The 20,614-nt window shown below is 35.4% G+C and overlaps 1 protein-coding gene across 4 annotated transcripts in view; it reads right to left on the reverse strand.

The window, feature by feature from the left end:
• Nucleotides 1-20,614, reverse strand: part of MAP3K4 (mitogen-activated protein kinase kinase kinase 4) — a 72,221-nt gene that overhangs the window by 12,190 nt on the left and 39,417 nt on the right. For 3 of the 4 annotated variants that reach the window (XR_014618330.1, XM_084284953.1, XM_084284951.1), the window contains 13 exons: nt 20,465-20,564; nt 20,273-20,356; nt 18,293-18,559; nt 16,179-16,328; nt 15,116-15,277; nt 13,995-14,128; nt 12,093-12,171; nt 9,599-9,677; nt 8,768-8,864; nt 4,013-4,113; nt 2,458-2,538; nt 801-992; nt 25-95 (listed from right to left, as the gene is read on the reverse strand). Coding sequence is in view for 3 of the 4 variants with exons in the window: in XM_084284953.1 (XP_084141079.1) it covers nt 25-95; nt 801-992; nt 2,458-2,538; nt 4,013-4,113; nt 8,768-8,864; nt 9,599-9,677; nt 12,093-12,171; nt 13,995-14,128; nt 15,116-15,277; nt 16,179-16,328; nt 18,293-18,559; nt 20,273-20,356; nt 20,465-20,564 (1,597 nt within the window). In the remaining variant the exon portion in view is untranslated. The remainder of the gene's footprint in view (nt 1-24; nt 96-800; nt 993-2,457; nt 2,539-4,012; nt 4,114-8,767; nt 8,865-9,598; nt 9,678-12,092; nt 12,172-13,994; nt 14,129-15,115; nt 15,278-16,178; nt 16,329-18,292; nt 18,560-20,272; nt 20,357-20,464; nt 20,565-20,614) is intronic. The other variant, XM_084284952.1, reaches the window with a different exon arrangement.

The raw sequence follows: 20,614 nt of genomic DNA on the forward strand, positions 1-20,614 counted from the left end.
GATTCTCATATAGTAAGCACTCACTTCTTTCATAGCCATCAGCTCTCCAGTGTCAACACTGATACAGGTATAGACCTTCCCATATTGGCCTTCACCTGCAGAGTTAAAATAAGAAAAAATAATTACCCTACATTCAGTAAGTGACATATACGTCAACCATAGTAAGTAGACACATCACTGAAAGCTCCCCTTGATAACTTTATTTGTGTGTATTTTCATTTAATAACGTCAAGTACCTTTTAACCTGTAACACCTAATAAAACATTTACAGCCCTGAATTTAGTGTCATGTTTTCACTCTAGCAAACTTAACAGGTTAACCTGAAAGAAAAATCCTCATGAGTATGAGGATGAGTATGAGCAATATGAGGATTTTCCCACAAATCCTGAAGCAGAGAGGAAATAACAGTTGTATGTGGGAAGCAACAACATCATTGGTGAGTAAAACAAATCCCAAAGTTTGTGCTCGTTTCCATTCACATTTGTGGTTCTTTCAAGAGCAGAACTCGAACCTTTTATAGGGTTGAACATGCAGAGGCATTGCAGGATCATACACAAGCAATCATCCTAACCAAATCCTTTTACTCCTTTGTTTCTTACTATTTGACCAGTGAAAACTTCACTGAAGTTCTACATGAAGGACATCCTAGCTGCCATTGTATTTTGTATTTCAACATCCTGATTTCAGTAAAGCTGGTATTACCTATACAAGGATGCAAGATTTCAAAATATACTCTTAGATTTCCTTCAAAAAATAATCTTGGTATTTTAGCCTTACAAATGAATGTGTAACAAACTTACCGATTTTGTTTCCTCTCTGCCACTTGAAAGTCACTTTTCTCAAACCTACATGCATGACATTATCATACGATTTTGGTGTGTCACAAACTTGGCCAATGATGTTCTTCCTCCTCATCTCCCTGTATCTCCTTTCTTCAAACAACTGAACAGACTTTTGAACAGCTTCAATTGGTGCTTGCTTTGAAACAGTATCTAAAAGAAGAGCAATGAACAATTTCCTTGATTGAGAAATATTGTTTGTATATTTTATTTCGTTACCTTTTGATATCACATCAAGTGACTCGACTGAGACGACAACTATTTTGTGAGTCAAATTTAAGACACAGCAAAAGAATAAAACATTTTAGCAATCACATATGAAACTAAAGAAAACTAAAGGAAAATGAGAATCCTGGTAATTTTCTACTCATCTCTTAATTGATCCAAGATAGTAAAAAGTATGAAAAACATCGATTTTTTTTTTCATATTTGACCTGTAATTAACCACAGATAGATAGTGGAAATATGTCAGAGCCATTAGGAGTTGCCAAGGGCAGTTAAGTTTTTACTCTCTTTATAAGAAATTTCTCTTATTTCAAAGATTCCAGGTGTTTACATAACTCCAGCTTTAAAATGTAATAATGGAACTGAATCCTTGTCAGTGAGGCTAGAAGAAATTGTAAAGAAGAAAAATTACACATCTGTCACTCTTGAGAGACAGTAGTTTAACCTTCTTCTAATGGCCGTCAAAAGATGGAGACAGTCAAATACCCCCAAATGATACATTCTACTGCCTATAATTAATATCACTTCATCTATACTAAATCTGACTCCCAGCAGTTTTTAGTCCTTGTCTTATTCACAGTGGATAGTATTCCACTTATTCCAGTTCCCTTTGCAGCAGACTTCTAGAAATTTTCTGTTTGTCCCTAATTCATCTTTTCCTTCCAGATTAAACAAACTCAATTTCTTCAGTATTTATGCTCCAAACAAACAATAATTCTTCTAGATTTCAGAAGTTTTTTCTGTGTTCTCATCATTGTGAGGAACATCATTGAGTGAGTGAGTTCACATCCTGAGTCACATCACCGATAGATCAACTTTTTATGTGAAAGACAACTTTTTTATAATGTTTCATGAGGTTCTAGCTTGCCATAAGATACGCACATAAGTTGTGTATATATCTGCACATACAATACAATATAGGAGTCTCAGAAGTAATCAAGTTACTTTAAGTTTCATGAAAATAAGCAGCAGGACAGATGTGAGAGGCCCATAAGAGCCTTGAATTTGGGAAACGGAGTAGGATCACCCACAACAAGAAAACCCCCTATTGAGGAGAAATCTTAGGAAGTGCTTCCTACAGTCACACAATCAGAATAGGAAACTTCTGCAAGTCCTATACCAATAACTGCACACATTTTGCAATGGTAGGACAACACTACTCACATCTTTAGGTGACTTGAACAGAAAAAAAAATTATGAAGTTTAATTACTCCCACATCAGATGGTGCACATTGCAATTTTGCTAGCAGTATCTCCTATCTGCAAGCAGTTTTTTTTCCCCCTTTCTAAAAATAAAGCTGTGAAAACCTTTTCCAATCAGCATTAAGATTCAGTCTTTTAATACAGCGCTAGTTTAAGAAATGTCAAATTATAGTGGCTCCTAGAAGCCTACCTTTGGTCTGGTTGATTAAAGTTCTGAGCTCCCAACTCCGCCGGGATGAGCCAATAGTATCTCCTTTTGGATATGATGGTTCTGTAGAAATAATACTTTTAGCATAAAAGTTGCTTTATCTCATATTAAAGATTATGCAATTATATTCAGCAGAAGCTGAGATCTTACATACCAGGACACCCTACAAGTATGTAATGCAACCACAACAATATACGGTCTTGAATTTATAAATGATTTCTCCTTAGAAAACAGATTATGAATGCTATTCTAAAATAGGATTTAATTTATATGCCAAGAGATATCTCCTTCCACACCTGTGGAAGCACTTCAAGTCAGGACACTCAGAATCAAATGCAGGATACAGGTCAGTAGGAAAGCAAACTTCTAAGTTGCCTGAGAAAAAGACCTGTATCGTTCCAATCTAAGCCAGTTTCTTGTTCATACGTATACATTAAAAAAGGACTAAGTATGTGACAAACAATATTTTCAACATCTTAAAACTAAACAAAATGAAGCAAAACACACTTCCTAGTGTACGTTTCTAAGACATATGTTTGTAGAAACCTGCTTCATTTTGCAGAATGACCACAGTATCACTCTGTTTTGTTTGCGATTCCATACTTCGTTCTAATTTGCAAAGAACACAGTGTGTTAGAAGAGGAGGGTCATGGGGATCTTACCATATGTAAAAATAACTGAAGGGAGGCTGCAAAATACATGGAGCCAGGCTCTTTTCAGTGGAGCCCAGTGACAAGATAAGAGGCAATGGGCACAACCTGGAACACAGGAGGTCCCCTCTGAACAACGGGAAGCATTTCTGTACTGGGCAGGTGGCACAGGTTTTCCAAAGAGGTTTTGGGGTCTGATCAAAAGCCACATGGACATGTCCCTGGGTAACCTGCTCTAGGTGGCCCTGCTTTTGCGGGGGGGTTGGACCAGATGACCTCCAGAGGTTCCTGCCAACCTCAGCCAGTCTGTGATTCTGTAATCAAGGTATGTGACTTTCCAAGATAAAAGTTTCAAGGTATTTATTGTAATAAATACCACACGTACAAGGATTGAGTAAACCTGAAGGAGGAGACTTGGTCGGGACAAAGTCACCCACCATGACCTTTCTTCCTGGATTCAAATAGCAGCAAGCATCTGTAACATGAATACTGCAGTGGTAGTGAAAGAATTGGACAGGAACCTTTTCACTGTCCTGATGTGTCCAATTAATACCTCAATAACAACAATTAGAAATTTACTATCTAATGGGATATATGAATCAGCAACCATGGAACTTGTTTAGCTTTGAATAGTGTAACTTAGTAAGACACCAGGAAATTCCTTCAGTTACAATTCAGAAACAACATGGAAGGCAAGAGAGTAGTGGGTATGTCTGAAAACAGAAGAACTTGCTATGAACAAAGTAAGTCTGAAAGTTAGAAGTCTAATATGTTTAAATGGAAGAGGTGAAAAAAAATGGAAAGGGTAAGAACTGGTAACATACAAATATGTTAATGACAAAAATCACCAGCATATCCAGATCACAATCTAACATTGTGACAATCACCTTCTCGCTCTTCAGTGGGACTGGAGTGACGACTAAGGGATCTGAACTGCAACTCAGCTGCTATTGAAGCCAGTCGATCATTTTCAGGGACACTGGAACCCCTGTTAAATAGAGCCATTGTACCAATTAAATTAGCATTGCACTAAATTATTACCAATGACAATTTAACTGCAGTTTGCAAAACTATGAAGCCTAGGACATGAACCATGAAAAGAACATGAAAGAAAAACGGGTGCTGAGAGGCAAACTGAAAACCCCTCATAAGCAATTTTTTTCTCCAAATGAAGACTTCTTACATAATTTTAGCTGTGTCACCCCATATATGAAAAAATAAGCTTTTAAAGCATTAACAACTTGAAACTGCTGTTGTCCATCCCAACAGAATCCATACTACTGATCCGTAACACACAGATAACCTAGCTGCTGCAGGACGCGGCTGGTGCCAGGGTTGGATACAAAATCCAAAGTGATTCAGCTTGGTGATAACTTGAGGCACACAATCAGACGAAAGGCGCTAACTGAATTCATATGCTTCTAGTGAATAACGAGTACAAAGTCACAGCCCATAGTCACTATGTCAAAAATACTAGGAAGAGCCACAGCTCAGCAGACAGGAAGAAGTACAGCGTTAAGTGATAGCAGCTTGATTGCTTGTGCTCCTAGTAGTAGCCCAGGCCCTACCTTCTCCTGAAAGCAGAGTACAATTAGATGACTCAGAATAAGACCCAGATGAACGTGCATGCTGAACAGAAAGGCAAACAGTAGTGAGAGAAATGAGTCTTAAAGCTTAAAGTCTTCAGGCACCTTTTTCCAGCTACCAAGACACTGTTCAAGCCAACCAGGTTTTACAGCTATAAATCCTTCACAAATGTCTTTCTGCACTAAGTGCCTTTTGGCTCCCTTTCATTTCTTAAAGCATGGTGGGGAAAAGCCGTGACTAACACCTCCTAATGTTTTAGATGTATGAGTTAAACGTTACTGGAAAATGGAGAACATCACTAAACCCTTCACTGGCATTTAAAAACTATAAAAAGATGACAGATACTTGGGATCACAAACAGTGCACACAGAACACTTCCCTACACCTAAAGATGTTTTCGTGATTGTTTAAAGAAAAATAAATAAATAAATAAATAAATCATAATAAAACCTTGAAAACAGTTTTTTGTTGTTTTTTTTTTCTAAGCCCAGGACATCCTATTCCCATGTGAATATTCTCCATATGATGACTGCTTTTCACTCCCTGCAACTGTCAGCTAGACTTTTTATGTTTGAGAAGGAACTGAACAAGTGAAAAATTTTGGTGTTCCTCAGGAAAAGCAGAGTTTTTAATCAGCAAGAAGGCTGAAGTTATACTAAGGAGATACAGAACAAAAATTCTAGATGCACAAAGAGCTCAAAAGCACCTAGTGAAAACAAATGCCTTTAGAATGAGTTAGTAACGGAACAGAAAAGCCTAAGTATTGTATCTTTGAATCTAGTTTCCTAAAATCCATTTCGATCCCATCTTAGCCACCCAAATCTTTTTTTATTGCCTGTGTCCATAAAGATTGTCTGCATGCTATTTGGCAAAGAAATAGAGTAAAAGAGAAGGAGACTTGCTAAATTTCTGCTCTGACCCTGGATAAATATAAAACAATGAATAATAACCTCAGCTAGATAAAAAATGAAATATTTATATAGGTAGCTAGTATGAACATAGCATAAATTTATAACCATCAGAAAGCTCAATGTAAATAACTAAATATTGCTGCTTTGGATTTTATTTTCCAGTTTTATTAAACTTTTATTTTTTCAGAAAAAACTTCGATAGAACTATGGTGGCATTTGTGCACCATGCACTGCCTAGTGTAACTGATTTACCAAGTTCCTACATTCAAACTTTTATAGATATTTAATGCTTATAACCATTTCCTAAATGTCTAATGAGTTTCTGGACCCCACACCTCTTACATTCAGAGCCAAATAACACTTTCTTGACCCAACAAATTCCACTTTTCCTTTGGAGCACAAATAAATGAAATCTGTAATTAGGACTGCAATGTGTTAAAGTTTGCTACTTTCTTTTGACTATATTAACAGAAGAAACTTGCTACAGACATATTACATTCACCATCCTCTTATAAAAAAAAAAAAAAAAAAGGAATCCAATCAAACCATAACAACTATGTAATGTAGGTGGTTAAGCAGCACTACTTAAAAATCCAGGCAATGTGTGGAAAAAAAAAGTCATTGAATATTTTCCTAATAGCCATCAAACAAAGAGAAAACTAAGAGGTCTAAGAAAAATACACGTCTGATAAGCAGGCCTAGGCCTGTTAAACTAAAACCCTGCATTCACATCAACTTTCCTATTACAATCCATGAAAGTACTGTGTATTGAACTGCAATTAATAATTAGAATTCTCATTTCTTTTCTTCGGAATGACTATTTTCTAGAACTGGAAGAAGCTGTCAAAATGCTAACCTTTACACTTAAGCAAAATTTGCATAGGATGTACAAAACAGAAACCATTAAAAGACTATACCTCTGTATTCAGGTGTGTCAAATTATAAGCCTAACAGTTGCATTTGGTATAAAATCACCACAAAGACTATGAATATAAAAGAAATTGCCTCCTTTCTCTCCTTTAAAATTAACTTCAAGGAAGGAAACACTTTGGCTCAAAGTGCTGTACATACTCAAAAATCCCCTGCACTTGTTGTGTAAAGTAAAAACATAATCAAATAAACAAGTTCTGCATTTGGTTTTTCAAAATCATAAAAACATTAATCATTACCCTGTCAGCATATAAAGCTGCCAGAATCTCCCAATGAAAGTTCTCTAGAATTTAACTTTCTTGAAAAGGGCTTTTCAAGTACACAGCGCTGCAGATTACTGTCTACTTTTGTCTTTTTTAACAAGAGGCTTAAAATGGAAGCATGAAGTATAGAAACACATAGTTTGAATGACAAACATTCAGGACGTATTTTCAATAAAAAAGGCCTGGACTCACAAGCTGTACCTCTAGCACCTACTGTAGGATGGAAGTTGCATCTTACCATAAAAAAAAAGAAAAAAAAAAAGAGAAGACTTGCATGAAGGATATTATATACAAAGATGAAATTCACTTTCCTCTCGAACACCTTAACATGTGCTTCTGCTGTCCATCTGGCAAGGGCAGCACTTGAAAATGTTATTTGTCAAATGGAATTTACTCCTGAAATCTTATTTATCTAATCCTGTGTGTTTCCACCATATGCTTCAAAATATTTATGGGAGACAATAACAATACCAAAACCATTATCTAACAGCCAACCAACCAACGACAAAACCCACAAAAAAATCCCACCCCACATCTTAGGCTTATCTGTATATGAGTCAACTCGGTGCCAAGTGTTAGTTATCAAAACTAATTATTTAGTCAGGTTATACCGAGGAACTGACTGTCTTATGTTAGTTTCATGGACATTTTTATTGAGCTATTGAGATATATTTATATCTTACCTACTCACTCAAAACATCAGAACCACATGCTTAATCTACCACGTTGTTTGTACATTTTAATTCTGAGAGTGGTCTAACCATCTATTTCTAAGATGTAAGATTTTGCTCAAGTCAAACATGAATGAAGGAGCCAGTGGAATACATGATGGGAAGGAAAAGCATGGTGCAAATGATCTACTGGAATGCAAGTAGGTGGAAACATTTGTATGGATGATGTAAGGAGAATGAGACTGCTACGTCATGGAGTGAGGCTACCTGGTATCATTTGCAATGCTGACAGATTTGGGTTGAGCTGAGTCGCTACCGACGGGAGCGGGGCGACTGACAGTAACGCTGCAATGGTTCCGTGCATCACAAGGGACACTCCGTGTGCTGTGGCAAGAAGAAAAACCTCAGGAAACAGTTCAAAAAATAATAATGAATGGAGATGAAAGTTCTGTTTAAAAATAAAATTTTGAAGATTGCACACTGAGGTGCAATTTTAAAAGTCTTTCAGATACATAAAGACTTTTCTGAGAAATAATTTTATGTCTCAGAAGCTTCAGGAACTGTCAATATTTATAAGAATAATCATCCTTAAAATAAAAACCTCCATATCTTTAGATTAGTGCCAATTTCTGCCAACAGCTAAGCAACTTTCAAAAAAAAAATTGAATTCCAGTGTATATTCTGACTGTATTGCTCTTCTTGAAAAATAAGACCCTCTGTGTAAAAAGGTGTACGGCAAGGTATGTTTTGAAATTTTATAACTATTTTTAATTATTTGCATTAATTACTGTGTCAACTCATCCAAAGGGAAACAAAAACATCCCTTGCCTTTTAATTTCATCACAGCATATTGTTACTGATGCAGAAATGCCACCATATTCTGGAATGCTGTTCTTTTTAAGTCTTACCTAAATCTAGACTACAGAAACCACTGTCCCAGCCATGTGCACAAAGATTCAAAGTGAAGAAGGAAAAAATAAGGCTTGCTAATGAGCAGTTTTCACTAAATTAAAACTTGTTACACTTTAGCATAGTTTTCACTAAAGACAAAGGGCATACAAGTGACTTAAAAGCTGGGAATTATGCACCAATAAAAACTGTAAAATAAAGGAGAAGAGGGTGAGGGAGAGAAATATTGTCTTTAAAAGCACATTTATAAAATTCAGATGTTCTTTTTTTCTAGCTTTTTTGCTGCCAAGAGGAAAAAAAAAAAAAAAAAGGTGTTCCACTCACTAAGAGTGAGCATAGCCAGGAAGCAGTTTAAAAATCTGGACTAATACCTGAAGCCTTCAGGAGTGGGGATGATAAGATGAGGGTTTGGTGGATCACTATGGCACCGAGGTACTTTTACAGGACGTGGGCTGTTTCGATGAATAGCTACAAACATTAGAAAAAAGGCAAGACTTTTACTCAGATGTCAGAAAAAACTCAGCTAAGGGCATTTCAAGACACAAAATTAAAACAAACTGCTATTTCACACAATTAAGTGTAAACCTGAACAAATTTTATTATCCTTTAAGAAATACCTCTAATTATTTAAATATTAAATAAAGCTATTATATGTAAATATTAATCATGTTATTGTACCATGTAACTCTCATCTATAAAATAATTAAGATTCTAAAGAAAATAAAAAACCAGCAATTAGAAGATGTATACTTCGCTAAAACTACATCTTTGTTATTACAACTTCACAGCTTAAGGATGATTTATTATCTTATTGCAAAATAAATATTAACAAGCAAACAGCAGTATTATGTTCCTTTTGCATCAGTTAGGTTTCTCAGACAGCAATAGAGATCAAAAAGATTTGGGTAAAAAAAACATAATGACAGTTGTACCCATACTAATGTCGCACCCATGTCAGTATGCAATGAAGTGGTAAAAAAGGGATTCAAGAACAAAATGCCCCAAGAGCATCTGTATAGCTTTTCAATTTCTTTAGTAAAACTAACATCTATTTAAACTTTACTCAGGCAATCATGGTTTCCCATTAACAATCATGAAAACCTTAAAAATATTTGTTATGCTTTTTAAAACGAACTTACAATCCAAATTATACAAAAATAGCAGCAAAACTTCAGAGCCAATGCCAGTAACTACTGCCTTACCAAGGTACAAACCTGTAACTGGACTGTGAGGTTTTCCAATAACATGCCCAATGCACTCATTCATCAGAGCTTGCAAGCTCTAGAAAAGACAAACAGAAAAGGTTGTGATATTTTACATTACAAGAGAGTTCATAATTATATGGTGAAGCTCACAGTAGTAAAATAACACTGGTTAAATATGTAGTATTGCAAAAAATGCACACTGTGTCTCCCAATCTACCAATTTAAGTTTTTTAATCCATGCTAGGGTTTTGACAACTTTTTTTTTTTTTTAAGCTAGAAAGTCTTATTTTTGCCATGCCTGTTGACCTTGTAAAAATTAAGTAACCATGAGAAGTGAACAATGACATGTCATTAAAAAAAATCATAATATAAAGCCAGTGGAATTTAAAATTATCCATTGTTAATAAAATTAAAAATCAAACTTGCTGGGAAAAAAAAAAAAAAAAGTTGCAACAACCTCTGCTGCCCTCCTCCCTCCTTTTCGCTAACTGCGATTCCCAAGAAGAAACAGACAAAAAACATGGGTGAGAGTATGACAGCCTGAACCACAGGATGAAAATCTGTAAGCATAATATGAAGCCCTGCATAGTAAAACTTTCCGGAAAAGATGCTTAATAGATCACTGAACTTGGGCTCAGGCAATCTGGGATTAATTATGAGGTGTACTATCTACTGTGCTTGTAATCTCAGACAAGTTATTAAATCTTGTTCTGGTTCAATTTACTTGTCAGCACACCAGGGATAAAATATGTCTTCACAATAATGAAATACAATTATGTTGTTATGTACGGCTGCTATGAAAACCACTTATATATACCAGTCATTCAGACTAGTCAAAATTTCTGCCAGAAAAAAATCAAAAACTTAATGAAGACGTAGAACTAGAAGCTAGACCAACTGAAAAATAATGATTAAATTGGGAAAAACAAAACAAAAAAGGTGTTTAAACTGTGATTGGCATATCTTATCAACCTAGACTGAGCTCAAATCTATCTCAGCTTTGAATGTAGAGCTTTAAATACAGACTGTCATTTATTTAAATAATACCTGATGTCATTTAAAAAAGAGATTAGGACTGACATAGGCATTTCTAGGTGAAATGCTGTGGCTTGGTGTTATACTGGAGTCAGATTATATTACCAGAGGAGCTTTAAGTGATGCTCTCCAAAACTGAAATCCTCTTTAAGAAAGCAAAAGTTCAGAAACGCAGTTAAGATTTTTATTTCCTCCTTTTCTCTCTCACTTGTTCAAAGTCTAACTTTAATCTATCTCAGGTAACGTTAGCTCTGAATTGTCTTCTTTGTGCATGTGAAAATTCTGTCATAAAAACATACTATTTGAGGAAGCGTTAAGATATTTTAGATAGTTATCAGTCAACAAACTAACTCGTGTGATCGACTGTTAACACTCCTTCATGGTCACAAGAAAGGATCAATTCCATTTATGGACAAAATTAACAGTTAATGTCAAAGGCCATATCAAATTTTTTGAGCTTCTGTCCTCTGAAGCTTCACCATAAATACTGAAGAGACATCTAGCAAGACAGCATCACTAAAATTTACACATACCACTCTTCAAAATACCAGGTATTTTAGAAGCTGTCAAATCAGATAAGTAAAGCTATGGGGCTACTTCCTGAAACTACAGTGTTAGTGTCTTAAAAACACAAGCTTAACCCTGTCATTTAAGAAGACAACCCTTTCACAGCAACTTCAACACAGAATAAAAATGTAACTTACTTGACAGCTTTTGACAAAAAAATATGTAGAAAGAAACAAAACTATTGAGTTTCTGTATTAACCAAGACTAATCTGATAGATATTTCATAACATGTCTTGAAATTAATAAGAATTAGAGGCACTGGCACATGTATTCTGCTATTTGTGGCAAATGTATTCTCACTTCTCTGTAGTAGAAGATCTGATCTCTATATCAAGATCAGAGAAATAAATTTTCAGGATTTTATTTCCACAGGAAAAAGGGTAAAGCAGAGCACAGAAAAAGACAGCTGTATTCTACTCTTCTTTTATAGTAAAAATAAAAGAGAGATGCTTTAAAGTCTGTTTCATGTTGGTACAATTTGAAAATATGCTTTTTGTATTTATTTATTTTTTTGGATTCATACCATAAGTGAACTTTGGATACTAACAGACTCAGGAGCTCATATTCAGAAATTTATTATGACAACAGCAGATTTTAACTATGCAGTAATGCTGCTAGCAAGTTTCCCACAAGAAATTGGGAATTGCCTCCCAAGACAGTACAAGCAAACTGTCAGCAATTTGAAAACACTAGCATTAGTGGTCATAAGCATACTCTATTCATATTTTTTATAAATTGAATAAATCTCATCGTCAGCTGTATGCAACAGCAATTGGTTCAGAACACCATCTGTAGTCAGACACCGCTTTATACAAGACAACCCTGACAACAGATATTGATAGCTTCACATATATTTAGGAATAAACAACGAGAATAAGTTATTCCATACCAAGAAGTCATCTTCTGGGAGAGCTGAAATAAATGCCGGTTCAATGGCTTGAAGAAAATCAAAACCTTGAGTTGCCCACCTATCTCAAAGAAAGGAAAAAAAAAAAAAAAAAAAAAAAGGAAAAGGAAAGAAAAAGAAAGAAAATTAGGTACTCTTTAACTAAAGCCACAGTTAGAATTTCAACATCAAAGAATATTGAATGACAGTTACTTATTTTTCCTCTTGCAGGTTTAAAAAAAATCTTTGTAAGAAAATGGATTAACATATAAAAGGTAATGTATTTAACTTGCTGACTTATATGCAGATAAAACATGATTTTAGCAAGGACACCGTCAAATAAAGCAAGTAGACCATGCTTTATTTCTCAGCCCCTGAATATTGATGTATGTACTATCTTCAGGAACAGTATCATCAATTCACTCAAAGCCAAACCACAATGTTCCCTGCCTAAATTCTCATTTGTGAAACAAGATGAAAAGAGTACTGATGATTTCATAAGCATCTGATCAGCAAGAACTGGGCATCTGTGTTTTCAGAGCCTAGACTGGTAAAACAGAACAAATCAGTAACTTGGCTAGAATGAGATGTGTCTTTAGCCACCTCCCCTTATCCACCAACACTGTTTCCTTCTAGACCTACTAAAATTAGCAGCTGCAATCTACAAAATGCAAGTAAATCATCACACCAGTCTAACTAGTGTAGCCACACATGCTTCAGACTACCCACTCTTTCCTCCTCTTCTTTCCGCAAGCAAAACAAATAACCTCCAAGAAAGATTGATCAGGACTACTCTTTAAGGGGGAAAAAAAAACACATCAATGTCGTGTTGCAATCTGCTAACACAGGTCAATATAAGGCGTCTATTTTATAACACAATGGAATTCTATAAAAGTTCTGACATACCAGCTGCAAAATACTGCAAAACCACCAAAATAAATCAAGCTATGGTACCATTTTTCTTGGGCAATTGTCCCAGTCTCTCTGTTTCCATCCTCAAAATAATGTAAACACTCTTTTTTTTCCCTCCCCATTAGCGTCCACCAATAGAGTTTCCCATTAGTATCCTAGCACTGACTGTAAGCACAATTTGAGAGACCACTGGGCCCAACAACTGTCTCAACAGACTGAGGAAACACACATTCTGATATTTATAATGTAGTTCTAGTTACAAAACTAACTACAGTTTCATGCCATTCAAAGCAGAAAATACTGCTTTTCAACTTCTTCATTTCCTGAAGTGAGGTTACATATAAATTAAAAAAGAGGCTTTGAAATAAACCTGGGAAAAGGAGTTATTTGCAAGCGTGAGTACTTCAGACTGCAACAATAACCATCCATAAATACAAAGGCTGAATTCTATTATTTACACGCAATCATAAATCCGGAGAATTTTCACCAGAGTGGAAACTTCTTCCTCATCTGTGTGCCATATTTTCAGAAGAGACTAACAGAAAGGACGCGTACAGGAGGCTAAGGTTTCTATATGGATATAATTTCTGCAACCAGCACAACACTCCTTTCTCTCTGCAATACTCAGAGAATGACTGTTGCATATTCATCAATTTTTATTGACTCCTGGTCACATACTACTTTTGTCCTGAGCTAATGACCCCCTTATCTAGTCTCTGAATTGTTTGAGTCCAATGACCTCCACTTTTTCTTCCCATCTTTTGTCAGCTAACATGAGGCAAGATGTTCAGCAGAAAACTGCAAAGCAGCTGCGGGGTTCATTTGGCTTTATGAATTTACAGTTCAAATCACTTTCAAAACTCAAGAGACAGAAGCAGCAATAGTTCCTAAGAACTACTTCTAAACAAATAAGCACTGTTCACAGCAGGAGAAGTCCTGTACAGCATTTAGAAGTAACACAAACAACCATGGCATTATCAAGTTTGCTGTTACCTGGGTCGAGTGCCTCGGCCGCTCTCACATTTTGTTAGCACGTAATTCATCCATTTTCTGGCAAAGCTGATGTACTTGTCTCCAATTTTCTGTCTGAATTCTCCAGACATTAGACGAACAACTTCTTTATGGTACTGTATGAAATTAAAGATTACTTTTCACATAATAATGGCAAGATTAAAAGTATCACCATACCCACTGGAATATTTTCAGGCTAACAAAACTGCAGTATGATAACAATCACATCCTCTTCTTAAACAAAGTAATTTTATGCAAACAGTAGCATATGTATAGAAAGAAATGCAAAAGTATAACACAAAATGTGTTATAGTGAGAAGTAGCACTTGAGCCATATTGTAATTGTTGTGCGCATATGGGCATATGCTTATGTTAAACAGGTTACACAGCATTTAAGAAACATCCCACATGAATATTTTGTTCCATACTCAGAGATTGAACTCATAGTAGTGTTTATTTTTCGTTATATTTCAAGTAAGCTAGGGGAAAAGGGATTTGTATGTGTTCATTAACAAAACAGCTGTTTTTAAGAAGACTATCTCTATTAGTATGTTAGTGTACTATACCACAAACAAACAAAACCTTACAAAGGTCACAGGAGTCAAATAATGAAACATACTAAATGCAGCTGAATATGACATTTTCTCATCAGCACTGTAGGGAAGACACTCAAAACCTATATTTACTGCACCAAAGAACCACCATAAACTTTGAAAGAAAGGTTCTAATTAAAGTTTTATACTACTCTAGATTGAAAAACAGCAAGATGAGTTACACAGTGACATTCAATACCTAATGATATACCTAATTTCATCTAAAATGTAGACAGGTAGCAGAGCCTGCAAGGCTACACTTGAATTTAGCAAGTTATTAAAGCTTTTTTTTACAGTTTCAGACGGCTAATTGGAGTCTGAACGTAATAGATCTCTTCCTTTACAATCTTTTTCACACAACATTTCTCTCACAACTCGTATTTTTAAAACGTTCTGCTAGAATTCTTCCTATTTCCACAGAGTTAATTACCTTATTTGCACAAAGACAGAAACTTCAACTGGTTCCTTTACAAATCCACAAAACAAATAATTAACTTTTTGTTTCCTTACCTCAAATCCAAAATTATAACCCTGAATCATGGCTTCCCGGTAGTACTGCTGCAAAGTGGCAGATTCGGATTCATCAACTTCGGCATCGAACTCAGATGTGAACATATGATCAACTCTGTCAATGGCACTGCTTATCTTATTGCATAGCTGCAATGCATCATTCTGAACAACAAAAAGGGATGGGGGGACATCGATTTATTATTTATATTCTATATCTGAATAGGATTGAGGCAAACATTAATCTGATAATTACATTATATTAAATGTAAACACATTTTAATGTCATCACAATTCCTTCAGTCCCAGAAAAAACAAATACTTTCCAGCACTTGCACTAAGGAAGTCTTATCATTAATGGAAGCACTGCAATTCAGTTTGTTTGTGTGAGATGAATTTTAAAAACAAAGAAAGCAAATAAAAAAAAAAAAAAAAAAAGAAGAAAGAAATGAGAAAATGTGTTTTTCTATCTGTAACGTGACCGAGCCTTTGGCAGCATTTTCACCCTGCTACGTGGGCAGAGCTTCTATTGAATTTAGGAGAAAATGCAGGGCCCTAATATTGCAACTTCGACAGATTAACTTTTTTTCTTTTCTGGATCCTTCAAACAAACAAACAAACAATCAATTTAATAAAAAAAGACAGACAGAGACCTGTTCACTTGCACATCACATGCAGTCATCCTCTCCAAATACGGAAAAAAGTTATTCCTTACAGATCATGTATTTTGAATTTATTTCTTACCACATCAATCACTTTCTTTCAATTCAATAATCCTACCACATAAAGATGTATTTATTCTGTTGCTATTAACATTTCTATAACATTACAGACTTGTTTCCCACTTAACTAGCATAAAAAATATTATACCAACATTCCTCAAAAATACAATCCTAAATCCTTTCCAATAACAATGAAAATTGTACTGATAATAAATTCCAATGAGGTTGCAGAAATTACAGTTGCAGAATGTTATCAGCATTGCAATCTAGTCTCTGTACATTTCTATTCATCAGTGACTGAAATAAAATCAATTTTTACTGAGAAAATCTGGAAAACTGCTTACCTTTAGCTGTTGCAGAGCTTTGGCAATGACTGGTTGGCTGGATGTCTGTTCCTGGTGCAGTGATACGAGCCCTTCAATAGACTGTTGGAAAGCTTTTCGCTGACTCACAAGGTGGGCAGACTGAATGACTACGAGGAGGAGGTTGTCAACCTAGTAATACAAGATACCACTAGTTCTTACATACACAACTTTCTCCATAAAAACGTGTCCCGTATTGGCAAATTCCAATTTGTTATTTTGGTAACTCTAATGTATTAATGGCCTCTCTCTTTGCTATTCATGTAAACCTTAATTCACACAGAAAAGCTTGATGCTGGCAACAGAACTTGATAAATACTCATCTTACTAAGCAGTGAGATCTATAAAGGCAAATGCCACAGCAAGTTTTCAAGGGGAACATACTACTATTGATTTCTGGAAAGGTGATTACATTTTTGAAATTTTGGAAACACCGTATTATAAATTATCTTCAAAATAGTTATGCACAGCCAGTATCTAAGAAAAATAATTACACTTTCTCCAAGCAGGTGGAGGTAATAATCATCATAAATAAAGCGGGTTTATCCAACTAAGGTTTTGTTTTCAGAACAAAAAGCTATTATGGAAAATTGAAAACCATAGATTTACCACATGGTCTTTGCTAAAATGTTGAAAATTATTAAAATGTAAATGTAAGAGCATGTTTTGAAAACCAGAGCTGTGATATTGCAGAAGTTTGTAAAAGTACCCAGAATAACAGATGGTGCTTCTTTTGCTGTGGCAGTATGGTTTGTACCCTACGCTGACAATTTCAAATTACAGAAAAGGCAGCTGAAACATGTTACTCACAAAATAAGGCCCATTTCATCCTGATTTTTAGTGTCTCCCCACCAAACAATATTTTCATACTCAGAATTTATTAAATGTTGATGGGATACTTCTATTTTATGAATGTTTTTTAAATAACAAATTGCATTTTCTCTAGTTTGCAATCAGAGCATGCTACTTAAAATACAGAACATAACCTTTCTGAAGAAATTTTTACCTCCTAACTTTGCAGTATAGAATTTAAAAAAAATAATAATAATCAATGTTATATATACACACACATAACACATCCACAATATATTATCTGCATTTATATGTGTCAGATGGGATACCATTTGCAAACCACATTCCATCTTATGCTGGTTTTGTTTTCTGCACGAAATGCTAACTTTAATAGAAGTCCAATGAAATTCTAAAACTTAATCAGAAGCTTTTTTGTGGTGGTGAGTATTGTTGTGGTTGTTTGTTTTTCTTTTTGTTTGTTTTCTAACTTGTTCAGTCTGGACAACAGACAAACAAGAAACAACATGTTCGCATGTAACAATCAGTGGTGTATGTATATACAGCAGTGATTTTTTCAACTGCCTATAGTTGTAGGAGCCCTCAGAACATCAGAGGCCAGGCACAGTGATATGGAAAGTCACTCTGTTGGTGGACAGTAGAGCCCATTTATGGTAGGGATCTAAGGAACTGCGTGACATACCAAAAGGAAAATTCACTTGGCTTAACATAAGGGCATGAGAACAGGATGGGCAGGGAGTTGCAGCTGGCTCAGATACTTGAGCACAACAGAACTACTGGCAGGAACTCCTGTTGGCTTGCGATGAAGGAAAGTATGACTGAAATATTCCTTCCTGAAGAACTGCTGAACATCCAGAAGCTCCACAGAAACTCTACTTTAAATGCCACTATTTATCCAAGATTGAAAGTAATCTATTTCATGCCTCACTGTGTGGAAGGCACACAACAGCCATACATTGTTGAAGATTGGTGAGTTCTTAAAAAATGAAGTGATTAAGTCTAACCCATCTTTGTGATACTGAACTAGATATATTAAATAGTTCTTTGTTATAAAAATCCACCCCTGAAACATTGCAGAGATTAACCCTGTGAAGAAATGTTAAATCCAATGAATTTACTACTTGGACTAACACAGCTAAGAATCATTCCTATGCTTTAATTTAATTTATTACCTACAAAAGGAAACATGCCTCACTTAAATTACTGTGGTAATCTGAAAGGAGAAGCATTCACAGTGTGGAAAAATCACATAAGCAGGGGAAAAAAAAAAAAGAGAGAAAAACCACCTGTATGCTTCGCAGTGTATCAACAGTTTCCACTTGTGGCACTACTTTGACTGGCTGGCCCTCCCATGCACTCCAGCTGTCATCTAACTCATGGTCTTTGTCACTGTACTTGGTCATTAGTAAATAGGCCTCATATGCAACCTCATCAGAATCCTTTGAGCAATCCTTTCCAGCAGCTGCATTTAGGAGCTGCAAAATCACAGATTTTTCCCCTGCAATATTGTTTGGGACGAATACTTGTAAATTTTCAAGTCCAGGGATTTGTACCTGTAGAAGAAAATAAAATGATACTGAGAGCTAATTTCACTTTCTCCTGAGATACATAAAATATCTATGTGTTATCTCAGTTAAACAACAAGAAGAGTTTTCATCTTAAGTAGCTGTACAATATACATATTTAAACAACATTTTTAACCAAGTCAGGGATCAGAATTAGACTGTGAAAACAGCAAAATAGTTGATATGTGATCTCTGACCCTGTGATCTGTCATTAGGTAACTGACTTAGAGTGAAGTTTATTTCCCTCTTTTCAGAGTTGGATGCCATCAAGTTAAAACAGAACAATGCGTCAACATTTCTACCAATAGGGAGACATATTTAATAATTAAGACCAGTGTTATCCATAGGTCAAAATAAAAACTGTAAAGTCATTAATAAAATCTAAAATTGTTTCCAAAACTAACAAGCATTTGATTGAAAAGCTTGTTAAAAAAATCAACTCCATACATGTTAGAAGGCCAATATATGAAATGCTGATCATCAAAGTGATGATCTCAAAAATTCTTTTTGAGACATGAAAAAAAGGGGAGAGGTAACACATAAAAACAGATCAACCTTACAAGAGATTATTTAACCCATTTGCTCACACAGTTTTTTCAAACTCAAGATTCAACTTTTTCTGCAAAAATGTACATATGAAGTATGATACTGCCTTTAACAAAATCCATTATCATTTATGAAAGCAGAAAAGAGTGCTAGGTAAAAGTATTTTTTAAAAGTAAACATAAACTGGAAATTTCCCTGACTATTCTCCCCCTCTTAATTTACAGACTAGGGTCCTGCTAAGCCAGACTTTTTTAAAAAAACAGTTTATGTTGGAAGGGACCTCTGGAGGTCACCTGGTCCAAAACACTTTTATCCATGTATTTAACTGCCCTTGATGTGCGTCTCTCCCACGAGCTTGTCTATCTTCCATCAAAGCAATATCCACTTTTAGCTATCACTTATCCAACAGAAATTTTACCGTGCAAAAGTTAGTAGATTAGTACCCAGTTGAGAATTACGTATTTTAAATGTATGTAAGGACAAAAAAGTACAACAGATCCAAATAAATTTAACCCATTGAAGCAGTTGATTTATTTAAATTCAAACTATAAGGACCAGTTGACCTGTCTTTATTATTGTTTAGACCAGTCTTTATTATAGTATAGACCAGTTTCAATAAGGCGTGAAACTGTATGTGTATGAATTTATGGTGCTGTAAATATCAGGCAGCAATGCACAACAGATTTAACTTAACTTTGCTATGCAACAGTTTTCTAGCAACAGTTACTTGCATTCAGAGGCATTTGGATAATGCCTTCAATAATGTGCTTTAGCTTCTGGTTAGCCCTGAAGTGGATAGGCAGTTGGACTCAACAATCTTTGAAGGTCCCTTCCAACTGAACTATTCTATTCCGTTCATCTGGGACACAGCACAGACACTGCATTTCTCACATTCTTAGCACTCTCATGCAAGCTAGCTAGAGCAGAGCTCCATTATAATACTGTTGCTTTATAAAAACTACAGACTAACATTCTTACACACACGATCACATGCAAAGAAAGTAATTCTACTGACACAATTCAGTACGAAATGCATGACATTCAAAATGTTGAGATATAGATGCCACATGAAAAAGTTGAAAGTATGTATATAAATATCCTTTGATTTTTGCTTAGCATCCCCACTCGAATTTCATGGCTCTCAACTGAATTTACCTTCACATACTCTTTTGTTTTCAGAGCGTTGAGTAGATCTCGGACAGGGGCTGACAATGCAAACTCTGCTGCTATTTCAAGGTCCTAAAAGCAACAACAAAACGAAAGAATATCCTTTAAACTGCATTTATTTTAAGCATATAAATAAAAGTGAATATCAGGAAGGTACATGAAACCCTGACATTTACGTACCTTCCTCAGCATTTTAGCAAATCCAAGAGCTTTGGAGGCCCTCTCTCTAGCCTCATGAAACAGTTCTTTGAGTGCTCGGCTGGTCTCTATAACAGACCTCCTGCAATATTGATAGAAACGATGTGACGATGTATTAATAATTCATGTTAC

The sequence above is a fragment of the Netta rufina genome, assembly GCF_964035555.1.
Source record: "Netta rufina genome assembly, chromosome: 3".
NCBI lineage: Eukaryota > Metazoa > Chordata > Aves > Anseriformes > Anatidae > Netta > Netta rufina.